At 42.7% G+C, this 19887-nt stretch overlaps 1 protein-coding gene across 2 annotated transcripts in view; it reads right to left on the bottom strand.

The window, feature by feature from the left end:
- The window catches only part of THSD7B (thrombospondin type 1 domain containing 7B), a 549934-nt gene that overhangs the window by 18233 nt on the left and 511814 nt on the right, over window positions 1-19887 (bottom strand). For both annotated transcript variants that reach the window (XM_030018353.2, XM_030018354.2), the window contains 4 exons: window positions 8866-9007; window positions 7348-7463; window positions 6726-6843; window positions 124-269 (listed from right to left, as the gene is read on the bottom strand). In XM_030018353.2, coding sequence (XP_029874213.1) covers window positions 124-269; window positions 6726-6843; window positions 7348-7463; window positions 8866-9007 — 522 coding nt within the window. The remainder of the gene's footprint in view (window positions 1-123; window positions 270-6725; window positions 6844-7347; window positions 7464-8865; window positions 9008-19887) is intronic.

Raw genomic sequence — 19887 nt, 5'->3', positions numbered from 1 at the left:
AGACACCTCCGCCCCGCGAACAGCAGCCTCAATCAATTCTGCCGCGTAACGATGAGTTTTGCCGTCGACCCCCGGTCGCGGGGAACCCGAGGAGCCCTCGGGTAGCGTTGGAGAAAGCCATACCTGGATTCTGCAGGGAGACCACGGGCCCAGTAGCCAGCTGTAGCAGGGCTTCACCGGGCAGCTCCTGTACTGGGTGAGCTGGTCCGGGCAGGGTCTGCCCTCACCCGCTGCCCGCAGGACCACCGACCGCCCACGCACCATCTGGCCTAGGCGAGGGGAGAAGACGGGACACGGTGAAGGAGACGCGGAGGAAGAAAGAAAGGCAGATTTTGTGATTTATCAGTACCCTTGGTTCATTTTCCACCACTAAAATCTGTTTGAAAAGCAATGAATCGGGAAGACTATTTGGATAATGTGGATGCAATTGCTAAGTCTAAGTGATGCAGTCACTGATATTTTCAAACACAGTTTTTAAACACAGTTTTGTATGTTTTCCAAATACATTATTTGTTTATGCAACACATTTAAAAACTTGACTAAATCCTGATTATTAAATATGACAAGAAAATAATTCCCGTGGCAGCATCGTTTCTAACTTTACACATTCGGTATGTTTCCAGAGATTTTTAACAAATGAAATTTTCTTTTTATGATCAATTATGTGCATCTAATTTGAAAACTGCAAACACTCTAGTGGCTATTACCGTCCATAACCACTTCTGCCATTTCCATTAAAATCCTATTTATTATTGGTGAAAACTTCTTCAGCCACTGAATGGAAAAAGCAATTATGTTACTACTTTTGAAATAATAAAACTGAATACATTCATTAAAGTTACAGCAATTCCATTTCCGTCTCCTTTGCTGTCCATTTATGTCCAGGAACGTTTTTCACTCAAAATGTTTCAATTAGAATCCCGGTTCCAATTAAAAAGAAAAGTGGGAAAAAAAAAAAAAAAAAAGCCCTTATGCAACAGGATGCAGAAGATTGTGCCGGGGATAAAATTTCTGCCTTGACTTTCAATAGGCGTGGATCTGAGAGGCAGTTAAAAAAATAAAAGGTCTGGGTAATAAGGGCACACACATGCAACAAGACAGAGGCAAGCGGTAATTGCTAATTCACTGAGAAGGAAAGAGAGAACGTGTTCCGCTGGAGTTCTCCTATTTGGATCGCAGTCATTTAGCTGCAATCATGAGTAGAGGGGAGTCCGGCGGGGGGGCAAACACCTCTGCGAAGTGGGGAGGCTGAGATATCCAGCCAGATCCTTCTCCCAGCTATTTATGCACGCACTTTTTAATTAACAGTACTGCAGCTGGGTTTAAGGTACATCTCTAATAACTGTCACTGCGCCTGTCTACAGCGCAGGGTTTCCAAAAACATGTTAGCAAATAAAAATTAAAAGCAGACACACCTGAAAAAGCTACTGACGGGTTCCTTAGCAAGTTCTCTTACTTTACAATGCTATTCCCTTGCTCTGACCTATTGAATTCCATTTTTAAACCCATTTAAACCAATTTTAAGACTTCTTCCTTTTCCAGTTGTAATCCCCTGGACCTGGGGAGTTTGTAACAGAACTGATGATAAAAGCTCTTATCCACATGACTGTGCATTCAGCCATCACGGAATCAGATACATTAGGAGGTGGAAAAAAGTCCTACCAGCTGAGAGGAAAGGAAAGGTAAGAAACTCCTGCAGTTCACTGGGGGTCAGAGCAATGGAAGAGAACCCCCCCAGCCCGCTGTCGGCAAACCCCTGGCAGCCCTCCCCTGCCCAACAGGCCAAAATTAGCTGTTTCTTCCCCTCCAGCAATGGGACCAAATTTGCCAGATTCTTCTTAATTCTGAATGCTGAGGATCGGTAAGCAATGGAAAAGGCTCTTTGGGAAACCGTGGGAAGCCTGTGGCTGTGGGATTTTCGGGATGCCCTGGGGGGAGCTCTGCAGCCCCACCAGGCACGAGCTCCCGAAATGGCAGCTAAGGAAAAAGGAGGTCTCCTAAGGTTAAAAGATCTCATTTCATTAGGAGGGACTTGAAAGCCTGAAGCATTCATCAAGCTATTTTAATTAAAGAAATAATTTTCTTTTGTACACTCTGTTTAACATCTTTCTAGCAAAATGTAAATGGGAAGATCATTGAATAGAAAACACGATTTTCCTTTTAAGAGGAATTAACAACCGTTCTGTATTTATTTACATTTTATTTTCCTACAGTTGGTTATCCAAACCATTTAAAGTCACTACATTCACAATGGTCAGCTGGTGCGTGACTCATTTAGTCTATCACTTTCTTTTTATACTGTGAATAAATCATCGAAGAAAGAAATTTCATTGAAATCTTTCTTTGCACAATCACTGCAGTGAGTTTCTTAAAGCTCTGATTTTTTTTTTTTTTCCCTCACTCCACAAAGATTATCTAGGTGCTCAGTTACCACTCAAGTAGCAGAAAAACTCCCCATTTTTACCTTTTAAATACCTTATCTTTTGCTGCCTATGGAGAACAGAATCTCACTGCATCTGAAATTAATTTGCTTCCAATACAAACTCTGGAAGAGTCAAAGCAATCCTAGTTATTTCTTTAATTTCCCAGTGAATTGGCCACATGTCTGATTCCTCTGCTCTGCAGTATTTAATGATACAAAAAATAAGACAGAAAGTGTGGTGAAAATGGAAAATAATTGTTTCTTCATATCCTCAAATTTGTCATTAGTTTTGAAAGGGGGGAAAAGGAGGCTAATGCTGGTCATTTAAAATTCTGGTTTGCATCAGCAGCTAAAATTTCAACTCAGAAACTCAGGGTCATATTTTCAAATCAGAAGAATAAGATTTTTTACCCCCCCCAAAAAAATTCTTGCCATTCCTTGCATTTTATCCCCACAAAGTGATGTGTCGCAGCTGAAACCAAGATGATTAAAATTCCTGCTAGAGTTCATCCCAGTCAGAATTACTGACACACCGTTATCTGTTTGATGAGCGTGAGCAGAGTATATAAACCACAGCCCTATCAGGCAACCACAAGACTAAAGCAGGGATCAAGTTACTTAAATACAGCCCTGGAGGTCAGGCTAGGTCGAGTCACAAGCAAATGGGACTGGTGAGAAGCGGGGCTTTCATCTACTTCCCACTGTTAGTCCCTCCAGCAGGCACTGGGGCATCCCCGGCTTGGGGAGAGGTTTTGGTGGCCCCTCTTCCAGCAATGTCTCCCAGCACCATCAGACTGGGGCTTGACCAGTTTGAGTAGCAAGCGAGAAAAAGTCACGGAAGTTTCTTCTTCAGAAGGCAAAACCAAAAATGTTTTCCCAAACTGGTGATGGATCAGTGAAAAGGTAACCACCAAATTTTTCAGTTGTGCACATCGTTGTCCCCCTCATTTCTGTCCCACGGGTCAGTCTGGTCTATGGGTGCACAGCTCCGCAACCTGCTACGGTCTCTTCTGGGCTCTGAGGACTGAGCAAGGCATGGCAGTGTCTTCAACCCTGGGTTACTCAGGTAAATCCCGTCATTTATCCGATGAAGTCAGCTTTATAAGTGGCAAAGCATGGGTTTAGGTGGGTGTATACTGTTTAGCACTCCTCTTAGACAACTTGGGAGAAATCATACGGTACTGGAAAAAGTTTACGTAGAAAAATGCAGCATCCTCACGTATTCATTTGCCTTAACAATGGAAATACAATTTGCTGGGGATTATCCTTACCAAACATCTTTCCAGTAACTTTGATTCAGGCCGCAGGAGCATCATCCATTAATGCAGTACTATACATCTTTTCAGAGCAGTACAGCAACTGATATGAGGAACCCTAATATATAACCCGAGATCAGCCTAAAGCCCTAGCCAGCATCCTGAACAGATGCTGCGCAGAACTACAGCTGCAACAGGCAAATATCAGTTACACAGCTCCGTAGGCTCAGCGCAGGCAGGAAAGAGAGATCTACTTTACTCATCATCATTTATAAAAATCAATATATTCGCCTTTGGCTGCTGTGTACCAGAACCATATTAGCTGACAGTGCCACATACACAGCAGCACCACTTCATGTTTAAATGCATTGTTCCATAAAATAAAACCTGAGCAAGAAAAAGGTACCACGCATTAAAATATATCACAGCAAACCGTTACTGGAAGAGATGGACAGAATAAAAATGTTAGCAACAATGCTTGAGTTAAGAAACATATGAAAGCATAAATGCAGCAACACTAAATTTTGATCTGAATGATATTTAAATTATGTTTCTCTTTGAAGCTGTTTATGGTACTTCAGCAGGTCCTTCACACGCTCTCCAAGAAAAGCCAGAAAAGCAGAATATTATTGCGAGTGGAGCCAGTAACGGTGCATACAACTGATTTGCTGTGTATTATTTCTGAGAAGCGTGCAACTAAGTCCTACATTTTAGCTTTATCAAATAGTGGGCAATTACTTATTTGGCAAAGGGAAGCCGAATCAGTGTATACTACGGCCAATTCCCACAGCTTGTTTATTGTCATCCTTTGGTTTTCCCTGTCATGTTTGAGGCTTCATCCTATTCTCATAAGTGCCCGTGAGAAACTCAGGAGGATTTCAAAGCTGTTGCAGTCTATGAACCTTCAGGTAGGGAACCCTTACTGTATTCACCTGTGAAGTACCACCTGTAGATGAGTACATAATTAATGTCTTCTCTGTTAATACCATCATCAAGTAGTATTTATAACCAACTGGAACTCAGTGAAGAAGCTGAAATGACAGTGTTTCTGCTGCTGGAACCACACAAAGGCCATGGCTGCAGGACTGGTGCCAAGGTCCCTCCATCATGGATGTTTGATATCGGTGTAGCTCCACACTTGATGGCTGCTGCAGCAAAACTCAGATCAGGACTGGGGCTGCAGTAAAATTAACCGTGCACTCAGAGTAACTCGGATGCAAAGTACTGTTGTTTCATTGGCGCTCCTGCTTTGGGATGAGATCCAGAAGACTCTTGGGTCCCTGCAAAGCTATGCAAATGATAGAGAAGGACTGAGCAAAACTTGGCTTCTTTATGATACAAATTTTAAGAAGCTTTCCCAGCTGCTTAGCTGCCATAGGTTCACAAAACAGTATCTCCAGCTTTTAAATCGTACACGTCTATGGCCTGAACTGTACGAGCCAGATCTCTAGCTAGCAGTGTAACTGAGTTACATAGAGTTAATAGAGTTAACTGAGTTAATAGAGGTATGATCTTTGAGGACCAGAAGATGACCCATAGACTGAGCTGAGCTTGGGCTTGACTGCGCGGTTCAAGTAATGAGGTTGGCAACTACAGCGAGAACCCTTACTGGAAGGTCTGCTTTGGCAGGGCACGGATGTTTCCAGTTTTCCTCTGCAGAAACCGAGCTCTGATTTAGGGCATGAAGTGCCCGCTCCTTGCATGCATTTGCAACCATCAGCTCTTTAACCAGTCTTTAGGATTTGCATAAGCAGTTCAGGATCAGGGGCAGAAAACAAGACGTACCTTTACTCGAGTACATCCCTTTGCAAACTATGCAACGTAAGAGCTCAGGATGAAAAAACCTTCAGGCATTATATAGGGTGAGCTGCTCCTTTAGCATGCTAAAAGCCATAAAGAAGTTACAACCTGCTTTTGCACACGTAGCTCTGTTTATTTTAGTAAGTGATTGAACACTCAAAAAAAAAATTTAAGTCCATTCAGCAACATGAGCATTAACACTCCAAAATGGATTTTGAACAAAAATAAAATTTTGAATTAACAGTATTCCTAGTGTGTTGTTGTTAAAACACTGTTCATGAATTATTCATTTCTGTTAAGAAAGCACTACTTTACGAAAGGGCTAAAAGCTGAGCAAAGAAAGAACACCACTAATCCAAATATTAAGCTTTTTCTGTAACATGCTTTGATCTCTGAAATCCATCTGAAGGAATCACTTTATGGAAGTTAAGAGCTTTTTTCTTTTTGACCTTAAGTGAATTTGATTGAAATATACATTATGGCTCTTGAATCTTAAAGACCATTAGCTGTACGTGTAATGCACATCAGAAGCCTGGGAAATAATGTCACAAGCTTATTTTGAACAAAACCTTCAACGCATTTCCTCGTATCAATACTCAAAGGGGTTTTTAAATCATATAAAGTTTAAAAAGGTCCTAATCCTTTCACTTTTTGTATGCTGGTGAGCGTTACTGGCCATAGAAAACCTCGCTGAAGTTACTGGAGTCATACAAGTATTAAGGGACCTGTGGATACAGGATGGAGACAGAGGCACATATTAAATGATGAAAACTAGTCTTAGCATTTTTTCTTCCACGGGATGTAATTATGTTACTGAAAGTAACTTCACCAGAGGATTTGTATTTAGTTATTTATCTACTTCTCAAGAACCCTGTAACTCTCCCCAGCTCTTTGCGAGCTCTGCGTACTCCCCCTCTCTCAGGGGTTAACGTTTCCTATGACTGAATTCTGAGAGTTTGAATTAATTACTAAAATCATCCTCCAGGCACCTGTCTACCTGTTTCCCAAGTCGCGTTTTTCGCTTCCGAGTACTTTGAAAACAGCCCGCTTTGCTCAGAAAACCCAACGCCTCAGGACCCGGAGAGCGTCCCAAATCACCTCCGAAGGGTTCCGCGTGGCTCGGGGCGATCCCCGCGCTCCGTACCCCGGCTCGGGGCCCGCGTGAGCCCGCCCGGGGCTGGGGGGTCCCCTCCGCGCCGCGTTGCTGAGGCGGGGAGAGGGGGGTAAGGGGGCAGGTGGGGACTCACCGCCGGCACCACACGTGTGGGAGCACTGCGACCAGGCCGACCACGCCGAGAGCCGGCAGTCCACCGCGCACCCCACCACGCACCGACTGCTCGTCTGCACGGGCTTCTCCAGGCGAAGCTGCGAGATGAGAAGGAGACACAGGCGTCAGCCTCCCCGGGACCCCCCCCTCCCCGCCCCGGCCACCTCCCGCCACGTCGGGGAAACGAAAATCGGCAGCGACCGCGGTGGGACACCGGCATCGCCGCTTACGGGGAGCTTTTCCCAAGGGTGCAAGCGGTGGAAGGAGTCTGTCGGTGTTCGGGTCTTGCTCTGAAAGGACAATTAGAAACTTCTAATAGGCCGCAATCTCCCCGGTCACCCGGCTCTGCCGGAGCCACTGGGATGGCGCGGGATGGTAGCCTTGCCCCACGCGCTTGAGTTGATACCACCCACCGACACCCCGGGGACGCTTTCGTTCCCCAAACCGCCCGACCGCCGCGCTCCCGGCACCGAACGCAACTTCTCCGCCGCCGCCGGCCAGCGCCCCGGCGCGGATCGGGAGGCACCGGCTTTCCCGGAAACAAAACGAACCGGCGTCGTTTTCCCTTCCCTTCCCCGCCGCGCCGCGCGCGCCATCCTCACCCGCTGGCAGAGCTGCGTGCTGACGGCGGCCCCGTCGCTGCGCCGGCAGCCGAGGAGGCGACGCCGCTCCCCGCGCCCGCAGGCGGCGTTGGCGCCCAGCTGGCACCCGCTCCAGCCTGCGGACACAAAGCGAAGGGACGCGGGCGCTGCAGGTCACGGCCGTCATTCCGTCCTCACGCCTTTCTACTCGAGGCGCGGGGGACCTTCCCCTAGCGCGGCGCGTCCGCGCACCCCAAACCCACGAAGAACCCGCAGAAAAGAAGGGCCGCTCTGAAACCCGAGCGAGTCTCGGAGGGGAAACCGCTGGCTTTGCACTCGGGTATCCCCTTAGCGAAACCGGTACGTCAGAGCGCACAGAAAACTGTTAAACGCTGATAAAGTGTATCAGTTCAACCCAGTTGGCGCGTTTACAAGACGGTATTGTTTGAAGTAAAATTTCACTTTGATAAAATAGCTGGGGAAGTTTCTGAAGGGTAACTCTGGTTCCCATTATTTAAAACTAAGCTCTAATACGGGTGAAATAAAAACAGTACTTCTAGTAGAAGAAAAATTCATCTTATTACTTGTCCGAAATTATGATGGTCAGAATACAACTAAACTGGAATAAGCCTTAAAACACCATTTAAAATAAATAAAAAGCATAAGACAAACCACTAAAATTTCCATACACCACCAACAAATAAGAAGCATATGAGAAGAAAACCTATTACTTTGTGTCTTCCACCTCTGATAAACGTGAACGCATAAATATTCTGCATTTCTGAAATGTGATGATTAAAAAAGGCATCGTCCTGCTGCCTGTGTGTTTCTAGGGCTTCTATTTCAAATAGGCTGAGTTTATATTCAGATATTTTATCCTGTTTTGTTCTCCCTTCCCACCAGCCCCCAAAATCCTCTTAGATCTCTCCTCTCTCTGCCTTTCTCATTTATCTGAGCTGGCCAAAACAAAAGGAATTTTTCTTTTCTTTTTTTTTTTTTGTTTTGTTAGTTTGTTTCCAACAGATCTAATTGCTTCTAAGGTCCTAAACAATGCGTTTTGCTCTGAATATCTTATGCCCACCCATATAACCCATATTTGCCTTCAAACCAGACTTTTGTTGGTATTATTGGCTTCACCCGAATCACACAGATGATACTGTTTCAACTGGAATTTTGCAATTAACTCTGTTGATAACCCACCAAAAAGAAGAGATCCCATTTAACCTGTTTTATTTCCAGTGTACCTGCAATGACAACTTAAATTGAAAATTGTGCATTTGTTCACTAACCTGTGGACAAAAAAAAAAATGTAGGCATGTAATTAACTATAGCGAAATCAGTGATGTCTACACATAACTGTTTTAATGTCAAGGCTTTAACCAACACCACTAGCAAACATAACTAAAAACACAACTGGAGAAAGCCTTTAAGGAGCTGAATCTTTTATACAAAGATATTTGGAAAAGCAGAACATCAATTTAATATATGTTGTAACTGCTGTCACTTCCTGCTAAGAGTATACTGGAAAGTTATACCTACCTGTTAGATTGTACTGATATTGGAAGCAATTTTGGTTAAGAATACATGGCTTCATTTGTGAATCTTCAGGGCAGGGCTTTGTATTGACAGAAGACCTTAGCACTTGTCGAGTTCGGGTTTGCATAATATTCGGATCACACACCTATATACAAAAGCGATGGACAGTACAAGAGACCCTAGTAAATCATACAGACACCAACCGCCTGGGGTTGTTACATGCACATCCACGGCCATACCGAGCTACGATATAATCATGCTTCTGTTCTAAAGATACTTAAAAGCATATGAAGGAAAAGAAATGTGGTTCAAAGGTAAGAATCCAATATTAATAAAAGTCATCTTTTGTCCACCCCGATTCAGCTATTTTCGACCCTCCTATACTATTTATTTCCAACAGGATAAAGACCGTGCTGTTTTGCTGCGGTCTACTTTCCACCTCTTTCCAAGACTTCTAGTGAAATGCCATAGTACTGAATAATGGGACAGGATTTCTGGCACAATTAATGTGTTTTTAAGTAATGACTGATGTTACAGCAAAGATTTCATTTCTAGGAAGGACATTTGTAATTACATATCCGTTATGATGCTGACAACAAGATGGGGTGACTTTGAAAAGTATGTGATACAAATATTGAGGGCCGACTGCCTACAAACCAGGATTCACTTGTTTACATTTTCACGTGTATTAAAACCAATTGAGGCCAGTTTTCATTTGTGTTTGTACATCACAGGCATGAAAATTGTTTGTTTTTAGCAGCCCCCCATCCTCACTTACTACTGTGGCATGGGGCCGTTTTCCTTTCCATTTCGCTGCAGACAGCAATAGTGACCAAATGCTTTCAGCTTTGCAAGAAACATCCCGTTTATGTAGAGGAAAGCATCTCCTCATCCCCACAAATCCCCTCCTGCAGCCTCCTGCTTACCCCTCCTCTGCAACGCAAGAGCTCTTCTGTTTGGATGTCACACGGAGGCATCACCCGGCTCTGCCTACGCATTTCTACATTTTTCCCTTGGTTTACTTAATTTGGGGCTATAGCATAAGCATTGGCTGGGCTATGGTGAACGCAGTGCCACTGCTGGTGCCCCAGCCCTGCCTGTCGCATCCATGTCTTATGCCAGGGGGAAATATTTCAGGATGAAGGAGTCACAACACCAAAGATTAAATGCCTGTGACACCAGGCAAGGCTGAGGTGAAGAGCACTAAGGATTGCTGCTTTGTCTCTTTAAATGAAATCACAAAAAAGTCTAAATAAGCTTATTCTGAAGCCAGGGTGATTACGGGAATACGTAATAGCCATTTCAGCTGCAAGGCTGGGACAGAAAAGCAGCCCCAAAAGCACAGGCTGCTGAAACTCAGCAGAGTTTTCTGGCAACCCAGTACAGCGGCAATGGGTGTGTGGAAGTGGTCGCAGCAAATCTAATGGAAATAAATCCCTATTAAAGGTATTCACAGCCATTTACTGAACAACATGACCTATTTAACTCCTAACAGTCTCTCATTAGGACTAAAGATTGCTCACAAACAGCAAAGAAAACCAAAAAAACAATGCAGGTAGAAATACATTTTCATAAATGCTTGGGAATTTAAAACATGATTTTTCTATAGAGTACTTTAATTACAAAAAATAACTAGCAGTTTAAAACCACAGGCTTATTATCATGCAATGAACTGCCTGCAAACACTGAACCCTGCACGGGTGAAATTATGGATAATTCCTGTATTGTGAATATTAAAGAGAAATGTAATGGCGTTGCAGCATAAATCTAGACCTCAGACTACTGTAAACTGGATAGATTGCACAGACGACAGCATAAACAAACAGAATAAATATCAGGACAAATAGAAAAAAAGTCTGGTCTAGTCTTAAAATACACCGTCAGGGCCTATTTTCCTTATGCTTACACTATGTGAAGGAAATTCTATTATGTTCTTATTGCTGACACACACCTTGTCAAATTATTTTGAATGGTAATCTTATTCGAACACCAGTGGTCATCTAAAATACCCAATTGTTCTTAATTATCTGAAAATTAAACCTATGCTAAGCGTTTACCAATAGTTTACTGCCTTTTCCACAACTAATCTGATTGTTCATCCTCACAACTAACACTAATAACTTAAATGATTTGCCAATAAAACAAAGCAAATTAAAAAAAATCAAAGAAGGTATCTCAGTAGCTGCTTCTAATTAATGTTTCTCTGCATTATGTCACCGAAGGGAAAAAAAATCCATGAAAGCTGTGACAGAAGTTAAGTCTGTGCCATCTGGGAAATACCTGCTTTTGCTCCCTTCAAAATAAGAACCTGCAGACAGAAAATATGGATCATTTGTAGATAAGAAACTTCTTTTAATAAAATAGCGTTTCTTCCCCCGTCTAGCATGCACCCCATTGTGCCCAATTACAGGGCGCTGACGCAGCTCAGTGCTGCACATGCTGTCCTACAGCCACCCGCATTTCGTGGCTAGCAGGACCATTTTTCCTCTCAGATGTCCTCCTGGTGGGTAGCAGACCAGTCTAACAGGTCAAAATCTATCTGGTGTTTGCCAGGATCCAAATAAATGACTGGTTTACTGCAGCTCTGAAGCCGGCGTTCTCACCGCGCTGATGAGCCATGTTGTTCAGAAGCCAGAGCGGATGCGATAAGCTACCCACTTTTACCAGTTTTGAATAATAAAGAATCTCTGTAGGAAAAGTGTTCATTTAATCAAGCTGAGTACACGGGAAACATGCAAAAATTCAAAGTCGGCAAACTGTAACTAATATCCTGTAATATTATTTGTTGAATTTCTCTTTACGTCAATTGAGAAGTCAATTTAGTTTTATAATTGATTTTCTGGCCTTACTCTTTCAAGTTAACTATGTAAAAAATTGAGCCAAATATATATGGAACTGACTAAGCGGCAGGAGGGAATGACTTGTAAAGAAAAAGATGAAAGCTGGGATTTTCAAAGGAGCAAGAGGGAGCTGAGTATCCAGCTACCCCGGAATCTCAATGGGCTTGGGTGCACAACTCCTGCAGGACCCCTCCAAAATCCCGGGCTGGAAAAATTAAATATTTACGATGTGGCAAAGGTTGAGGAATGCCTTGGCAGACTCAAAGTCATTAGGGGATGTGAACGGTTAAAGTTAAAGAAGAGGGACTGTTTCCAGTGGGGAGATGCTGAGGGTATTAACAAGCAATAACAAAGAGAAGTGTGAAGGCTGCAAAGCATGAGGACGATATTATGTCACCATTGTCACCACTGCCATCGCTTTCAATCCACCAGATACATACTATCTGGTCCTGAATTTGGATCTTAAAAAATACTGAGAGAAAAACCTGTCACCATTAATGGCAAAAACAATTTTAGGAGGTAGGACAGAAACAGCAATCAGTAATATTACAGAAAAGGCAGCAAAAGAAAGAAGTATTACTTGAGTAATTAAAGAAAGAAATGATCACAGAATTAATGAAGATTTGGGCAAGATTACAGAAGGGGTTGATTCTGAATATTCTCACAAATGAAGAAAATGACAAAAACAACTTGACTGTTCAAATGCTGAAATAGTGAAGGTGATGTTCATGGATACATGGATCAAGACTGTATCTGCTCTACCCCACTAGGAATCCAAGTTTCTTATCACAAGCATGTATGTATCTACAATTTTGGGGGTTTTACATAAATAAACACCATCGTGATTCAGCAACCCTTTACTGAGCATCTTCACTTACAACTCCTCTCTTCCCACTGAGTGGATGCTGTACTTTCAAAAACATTATTTTACTTCCAACTGTTCTATTAATAACTACTACTTTCACTGATCATAGATTGAGCTTTTTTTAAAATTATTTTTACATTAAGTCAGCCATCACCTCCTGTAAGGTAATCACAACTGGTTTGTGCTCAGCATTAACCAACATTTCTTCTACAGTGGAAGCACAAGGAAAGAGGAAAAGGTGCAGCCAACAACACCATTAAGAGAAAGGCAGGTACATACAATGGAAGCGTTCAGTAGTGGGAGTTTAACTTTGACTTGTATTTTTGAGATCATCTCTTTATGGTCATGCTACTTTTTACTCCTGTGGTTATAAATCCCGTAACTAGTTATCATAGTTGGAACAATGGGGTAGAATTGGGCGTAATAGCAAATCTCCTTACACAGAAATTGAAAGCCAAGGTGATAGACTTAGATTGTAATGATTTATTAAGATAGATTTAGGCAGCGTCAAAGCCAGGTGATGGTTGAACCGAGCACAATGCAGAACCCTGTGCAGGTGCTGAAGCTCTCCACACGCACAGAGCTCACTGATCCATGCCAGGGTCCAGATCGAGCAACTCTTGCACAGACCTCATGTAGAGGAGAGAGAAAAAGAAAGTGGGGTGGAATTCAGCCTCTCGCTTGCGTCTCGGTTCCAAGCACACCTCCAGTGAACTGCAGTAAGAGCAACTCTGGAGACTTGGCACCTTCACCTATCTTTCCAGGAAACTGAGGCTCTGCTCTGCTAGAGGGTTGGTGCGAGCAGGAAGGACAAGTAATTCTTGCTGCAGCCTGGGGACCGTCAGACTTTAGTGCCTGCTTAGCAAGTGGAAAACCTTTGTCCAATTTCTGCCTCTGTTCTGGACAACTGAAAACCACTTCCGACGCCACCCAGACTAGAAACAGATTAAAGATTTATGGACCAAAGAAGGACAATGGATATGGGTGCCAACTGGCCACAAATATAAGAGAGGAAACAAGTCCTAAGAAATAGAGGTAGCTGTGATGCACGAAGGTAGAAGGTCAGAGGCCTGGAGAACTCTATGTACCTTCAAGGTTAGGTGCCAACTCAGTTTGGCAGTTAAGTTTTACAGACTATGTTGTTTGTTGGATTTAGTCCAGATTCCTTCTTGATGACTGTAAGCAATGGGGTGTGTAATTCAGGCATGTGCTTCCTTTGGAATCAGTGGTAGGAATGGAAATAATTTCTGGATGGAAATAATAACAGCGACCTAACTCAGATCGTACATTAACAGCCTACAGCAGTAGGACGTCATACACAGACACAGTAAGTTTCTTTACATGTATAACTATATTGTCCTAGCCTACTTTATTGTATTAAATCTCACCATTCCATTATTCTTTTCTATGAAGTGTGAAAAAAGTTGAGCTAGAGCCACGGATCTATAGGCCAGATTATATAAACCACTACAGAAACAAAATATTCTGAAGCAATGAATATAAATGTACATAAAATGTTAAGGTAGGAATGAATCAGAGTTCTTCCCAAAGGACCATTTAGAAATTATAAAAGCAATCATCTTGATTCTATGGGGGAATTCTTGGCACTATTAATACTGCATTTTTTAGTATTTCTTTTAGCCAATCATATTTTTCCACCATGACCACTTGTCACTATTTTCAGCTAACATAAAAAGTGAGGGACACAAACATACACAAAAGATGTACCCAGCCTTTGCTCCAGACAATAACAGAACAGACAAAGCACAGAAAGTTTGTTCTGGAAGAGAAGGACATTAAATAAAATAAAACTGCAAGGTTATGAATGCTAAGTTCCAGAGTAAGAGCTGTTAACATATCACACATTAATATACACTACTAGACCTTCTTTGTGATGGATTTTAAAAGCTGTCCATTGATCTAGGCTCTCATATGCATCATAATTGTACAGCACAAAGGTTGTAACCCATTAGAGAGCCCTTTAAGCTGTTTAATTTATCAAACAGCTTGTATAATGCATACTGCACTATAAATAGCCAGCCACATTATATTTAACTGGCTATTCATAAGGAAACATACAACCTCAAACTAAGGTAAATGCATTGCCAGCAACAGGATTTGACTATTTTTAACAGTGCAATGAACCGTTATATTGTTCATGCCGATGTGGATGTTTTGTAACAATTTAACAAGCCATTTACAATAACATGAGCAGTCTTTTGAAATGAAAATGTATTTGCATAAATTTTCTTTTTGAGATGCATCTAAGTTCTGAAACCTTACCTGCCTCCATATATAACCATTACTTTTTAAAAAACTATTGTTAATAAAGATGAGTAAAAATAAAACAACAAATCTAAAAAAATACAGCAGTAACCAACTTTTTGATAAACCTACACAAAAAAAAATCAAGTCACAGCTACGCATAAGGAGAAGTGCACGTTCTTGGACCAGCATAATTCTCATGCTTGACCTGAATAAATTATCTCTTGGGCAAGAAATACAACTCTGTGCAAACTTCATTCTTCAATCCAGCCTCCATACTGCAGGTCCTCTGCCAAACCTACATATAAAGGTACTAGTCGTGATGAAGACTTTGGTAATGCATGCAGTGAGCCCCAGCGTCTACAAGAGTCCCCAACTTCTCTTCCAGTTGGCATTTCCAAACTGCAATGACTCCGACTCGCATCTACGATGAAAGTCACTGCAAAACCTGAGAGTTGGCTGTACTGCCTGGTGCCACTTCTAATATGATCAGTTGTTACAACATTACACTCCTCCCGCAGATTCAAGAGAGTAATAACTCAATTGTCGCAAGTCCTGAGCATTATACATCGCTATTGATCCGTGAGGAAAATGCTCGCTGAAACAGAGACAGCTGTTCTCACTCACTAGACATGTAACCTCCTAAATGAACTAATTTCAGACCTCTTGGAATTAGCTGCTAGAAATGCCAAGAGCTGAGGCAAACAAGGAGGCCACTCCGATCGGCTATGGGGGCTGTGACAGCTATCCACACGACAAGAGAGGTAACAAAATAAATTTGAGGTAATTATTTCAGGGACTTGTAGCACAACTTGCATATTAACTCTTTTTAAGAATGCTTTGATGAATTCAATTGAAGTCAATTAATTACATTTCCAAGTCAGATGAATACAAAGTCGAGACACTGCAGGAAGTGCATGTTATTCGATCACTGAATATGTAACAGAGATGATAGGATTTCGTTTTCCAGATTGTTTAGCTGGGTCTTTGAGCAATCAAGTGATGATGTCTGACTGAACACGCTATTGTAGCTGGAACGAATACGAAATCTCTGAAGCAAAACGCAAGTCAATCTAATTTGCTTATGATTTTTTTTTTCTAACTAGCAAGCTTCAAACTGTTATTTTAAATGGCTTTAAAGCCTTGATATTCAAGTTACGTGGATGTTACTTAGCGACAAAGAAGAAAACTTTATGAGCCAAAAAATAGTCTTCAATCAGAGGGAAAACCATTTTGAATTTACTTCTCACAATAGAGAATGTGAGAAAAACAGGGAAGCTTTAAATCAGTAATTATGAGTTTCTCGAATCCAGTAAAGAGACAAAACCTCAAAAGTAACCTCGGCAGCTGCATTTCTAGGTCACGGCAAAGTGTCATTAGAGGAAATATTAAAATTTAGCTTTGTGTAGCAGAGTTAAATAGCACTATAATCAAGATGCAAGAATTGCGATTCAGTTGGAAAATACACATAAAAGAATTGTGGGATCATCTGAAATTACAAAAGACCACCCTAGAAACACAAATATTTCAAAGCAAAAGGGAAATGCAGCCAAAAAAGTAGAACAAATACAATGTTTTAGAAGAAAGAAGTATTGAAGAAAATACTTCCTATTGGCAAAGCAGTCGCCACCTTTATGACTCATTGATTTCAACATGATTCAAGATCATTTACCATCCTGAAAGTGCAAAATTCACATAGGGAGAGTACTGCTACAAGATAAAACCGAGTAATGCCCTAGAAAGTATCCAGAGTACAATGACATATTGACAAAAGGTACACTGGATAATCTAAAAGGCCTTTTTATATTCAGCTGATAAGAGTTAGTTATTCTGCTATCAGGATGAATTTATTAACAACACTATAAAATATGAGCAGAACACCAAAGCAACTGGAAAAGAATTCTCACCTGACCAAAAGCTTAGGTAAAGATCTCAAATAAAAGAGCTACTCAGGCAAAGATGAGGCTGAAATTGTGATTGTTCATTTCTTACAAACTAGAATTTGTCAAGTTTCATAAATCCTCTTTATCTCCAGCAAGCCAAACATGACCAGAGATACAGGAAGGTTTCCTGGAATCCTCTTTGGCAGCTGCCTCACAAGCATGCTACAATTAAAAGTGCCAACTATTTTGATATGAAACGTAAATGGGCTCGAAAAAGAGCAGCCAGGATGTATGGTTTTGCTTTTTCATTGCAATATGATGTGATCCTTCAAACTTTTCTGATTACTTAGGGAAGAGAAAGGAGCCATACTTAGAAAACGGGTTTTTGGTGAATATTCAAAAAGCATTTTATACATCCTCAGAAGACAGGCATTTATTTCCAGTTTGGGATGAATCAGAAATCATGCATGACTATACCAGCTATTGAGCAAAATTCCCTCAAACACAATTAAGTAGGCAGCTCTAACGAGCAAGAGGTTCTATGCACGCAAACTTACCGATGTGTTTTTTGGGCTCCATGGGAAGACATTAAATGCAAGGCTGGAGGCACAACAGGTCTGACCAAAAGACTTAACATGAGATGCAGACTCCTATATTTGGGTGTCTATATGTAGGGTCTCCATGCGAGGTCCAGACCCAAGCTCTCACTTGCAACCAGTGGAGCTATTCAACTGACCATACGTGGCTCTTCCCTTACAGACAAAACGGGATCCTCCGTAGGCTTCACTGCCTTTGTAACTTCATTGACAATGTCCACCAGCTTGTGGCCATTTTCAGTGACCACTTTTCCTAGTGGCGACTCAGGAGATGGAGGGTTGCATTAATTACCCTGGTGCTGGCAATGACTCGCTCCTGGCCACCACTTTTCCCTCAATCCCTGCCCCATCACACCAGTACCCCCACATACACTGAAGACACATCACCGTCATGGTACAGCCGTTCTGCACTTGCAGCAAGCCCAGCGCTTGGCTTGGAGATGTTAAGCACGTGCAGCCTGGGAGGCACTGTGCTGTGTGATCCTCTCTCAAAACTAAACACAAATAGCCAGATGTCGTGGTTTAACCCCAGCCGGCAACTAACCACCACCCAGCCGCTCGCTCACTCGCCTCCCCATGGGATCGGGGAGGGAATCGGAAGGGTAAAAGTGAGAAAACTCGTGGGCTGAGATAAAGACAGTTTAATAGGGAAAGCAAAAGCCATGCACGCAAGCAAAGCGAAACCAGGAATTCATTCAGTGCTTCCCATGGGCAGGCAGGTGTTCAGCCATCTCCAGGACAGCAGGGTTCCATCACGCCTGACGGTGACTTAGGAAGACAAACGCCATCACTCCGAACGTCCCCCCTTCCTCCTTCTTCCCCCAGCTTTATGTGCTGAGCATGACGTCCTATGGTCTGGGATATCCCTTGGGTCAGTTGGGGTCAGCTGTCCCGGCTGTGTCCCCTCCCAACTCCTTGTGCCCCCCCCAGGCTCCTCGCTGGTGGGGTGGGGGGAGAAGCAGAAAAGCCCTTGGCTCTGGGTAAGCACTGCTCAGCAGTAACGAAAACATCCCTGAATTATCAACAGTTTTCATCACAAATCCAAAACAGAGCCCCATACTAGCTACTGTGAAGAAAATTAACTCTACCCCAGCCAAAACCAGCACACCGGAGTAGCTATAAAAGGGAGACAGCACTGCTGTAAACTCATCAAAAGGAGGGTTTTATCTGTCCATAAAACTTCAAGCTGTTTATTGCCTCGTATCTGGACAGAACTATTTAAACACATGCTCCATCAGCACACAGTCATCTCAGTTTCACAACAAAGCATTGCAGAACAGCTTGTGAAAACATATTGTTCAGTTAATTGCATTGGCATACAGATGCCCTCACATTTATGAATTAACATCTACCATGGCAAAAGGATGTACAAGGAGACACAGGGACTGTGGCACTCGGCCCTGTGACTGCCAAGAGCTACGCTGCCTGATGGAGTGCAGCCCACGAGCTCTGGGCATCCCTTTCCTGCTTCTGTGGGCTACAGAGGCTTCACCATTGCCAAAGAGGAGCCTTCAGGGTGTCTTAAGGATACTAGGGTGCTTAAAGCTTCAAGCAGTCCTTCGTAACCAACTGACTGCCACCGAGGCACCTGAAAAATACCCAATGGCCTTAAGGATCTCTGCATTAGTTTAGCGCATGCTAAAAGGAGGAAAATCTATCTCTGAAAAAAAAGTCAATGGCAAAGAAACAGCCCAACCACAGTGGGACTTTGAAAGGTATCCAAGCGTCTGTATCGGTTGCAAGAGCATTATACTTCATCAAAGCTCTGCTGCTCAGGAGGAGGCAAATGCAGGAAATGAAACACAAGATTTTATTTGACATGTTCTTACTGAGTATATTGATACGCTACACAAAATATTACGGAAGGAAATTACCTGTGTCAGCAGTGGTATAAATACCTGTCCAATAACCACTGAGACTTTTGATAATGGCCCTGTTAACACCGGGGCAATGAATATATGTTTGTCACTTAAATACATCAAGCAAGTCTATTAAAAAAACCCCTGAGATTAAACCTGGCACCTATTTCAACACCAATCAGAGAGAAACAATAGGTTTGAAATGACATGCTTTGAGGCCAGAGAGTTTTCACAAGACAGAATTTGCAGCTTCTTTCCATCTTGCACACTTAGGAAAACACAGAGCACTTGGCAGTGGCTTGAATCCCTGCATAATTCACAAAGTTTTGAGTATTTCATGACATGACAAGTTGTTCAGGCATCTTGCTGCCATGCCCTTCTGTTGCTGTTGCCTCAAATCTTCCCTCAAGGTTTTGAGGAGGAGACGACGCTGGACAGAAATAGTGTCTGTTGGGAAGGGAGAGCTGTCATTCCCTCAGGCCTAAGACGTGTCCGGAGGAGTGCCACCACCATGGTTTACCGGCAGGTTGTTACGGCAGACCTGTATCACTCACAGAGCTCTCCCTTGCAAATATTTCCTAACACAGACAGCCCGTACTGCAGCTAGAATACTGGTCCCTTCACCCACTCTGCTTGTGTGGGTCCTCTCCTGTAGACCAAGCGGAAGGATGTATTGAATCAACTGTCACAGTAATAACTCTGTGTTTTACTAACTAA

Source organism: Aquila chrysaetos, chromosome 6, assembly GCF_900496995.4.
Source record: "Aquila chrysaetos chrysaetos chromosome 6, bAquChr1.4, whole genome shotgun sequence".
Taxonomy (NCBI): Eukaryota; Metazoa; Chordata; class Aves; order Accipitriformes; family Accipitridae; genus Aquila; species Aquila chrysaetos.
The sequence above is the reverse complement of the archived record's forward strand: the minus strand, read 5'-3'. Positions and strand labels throughout refer to the sequence as shown.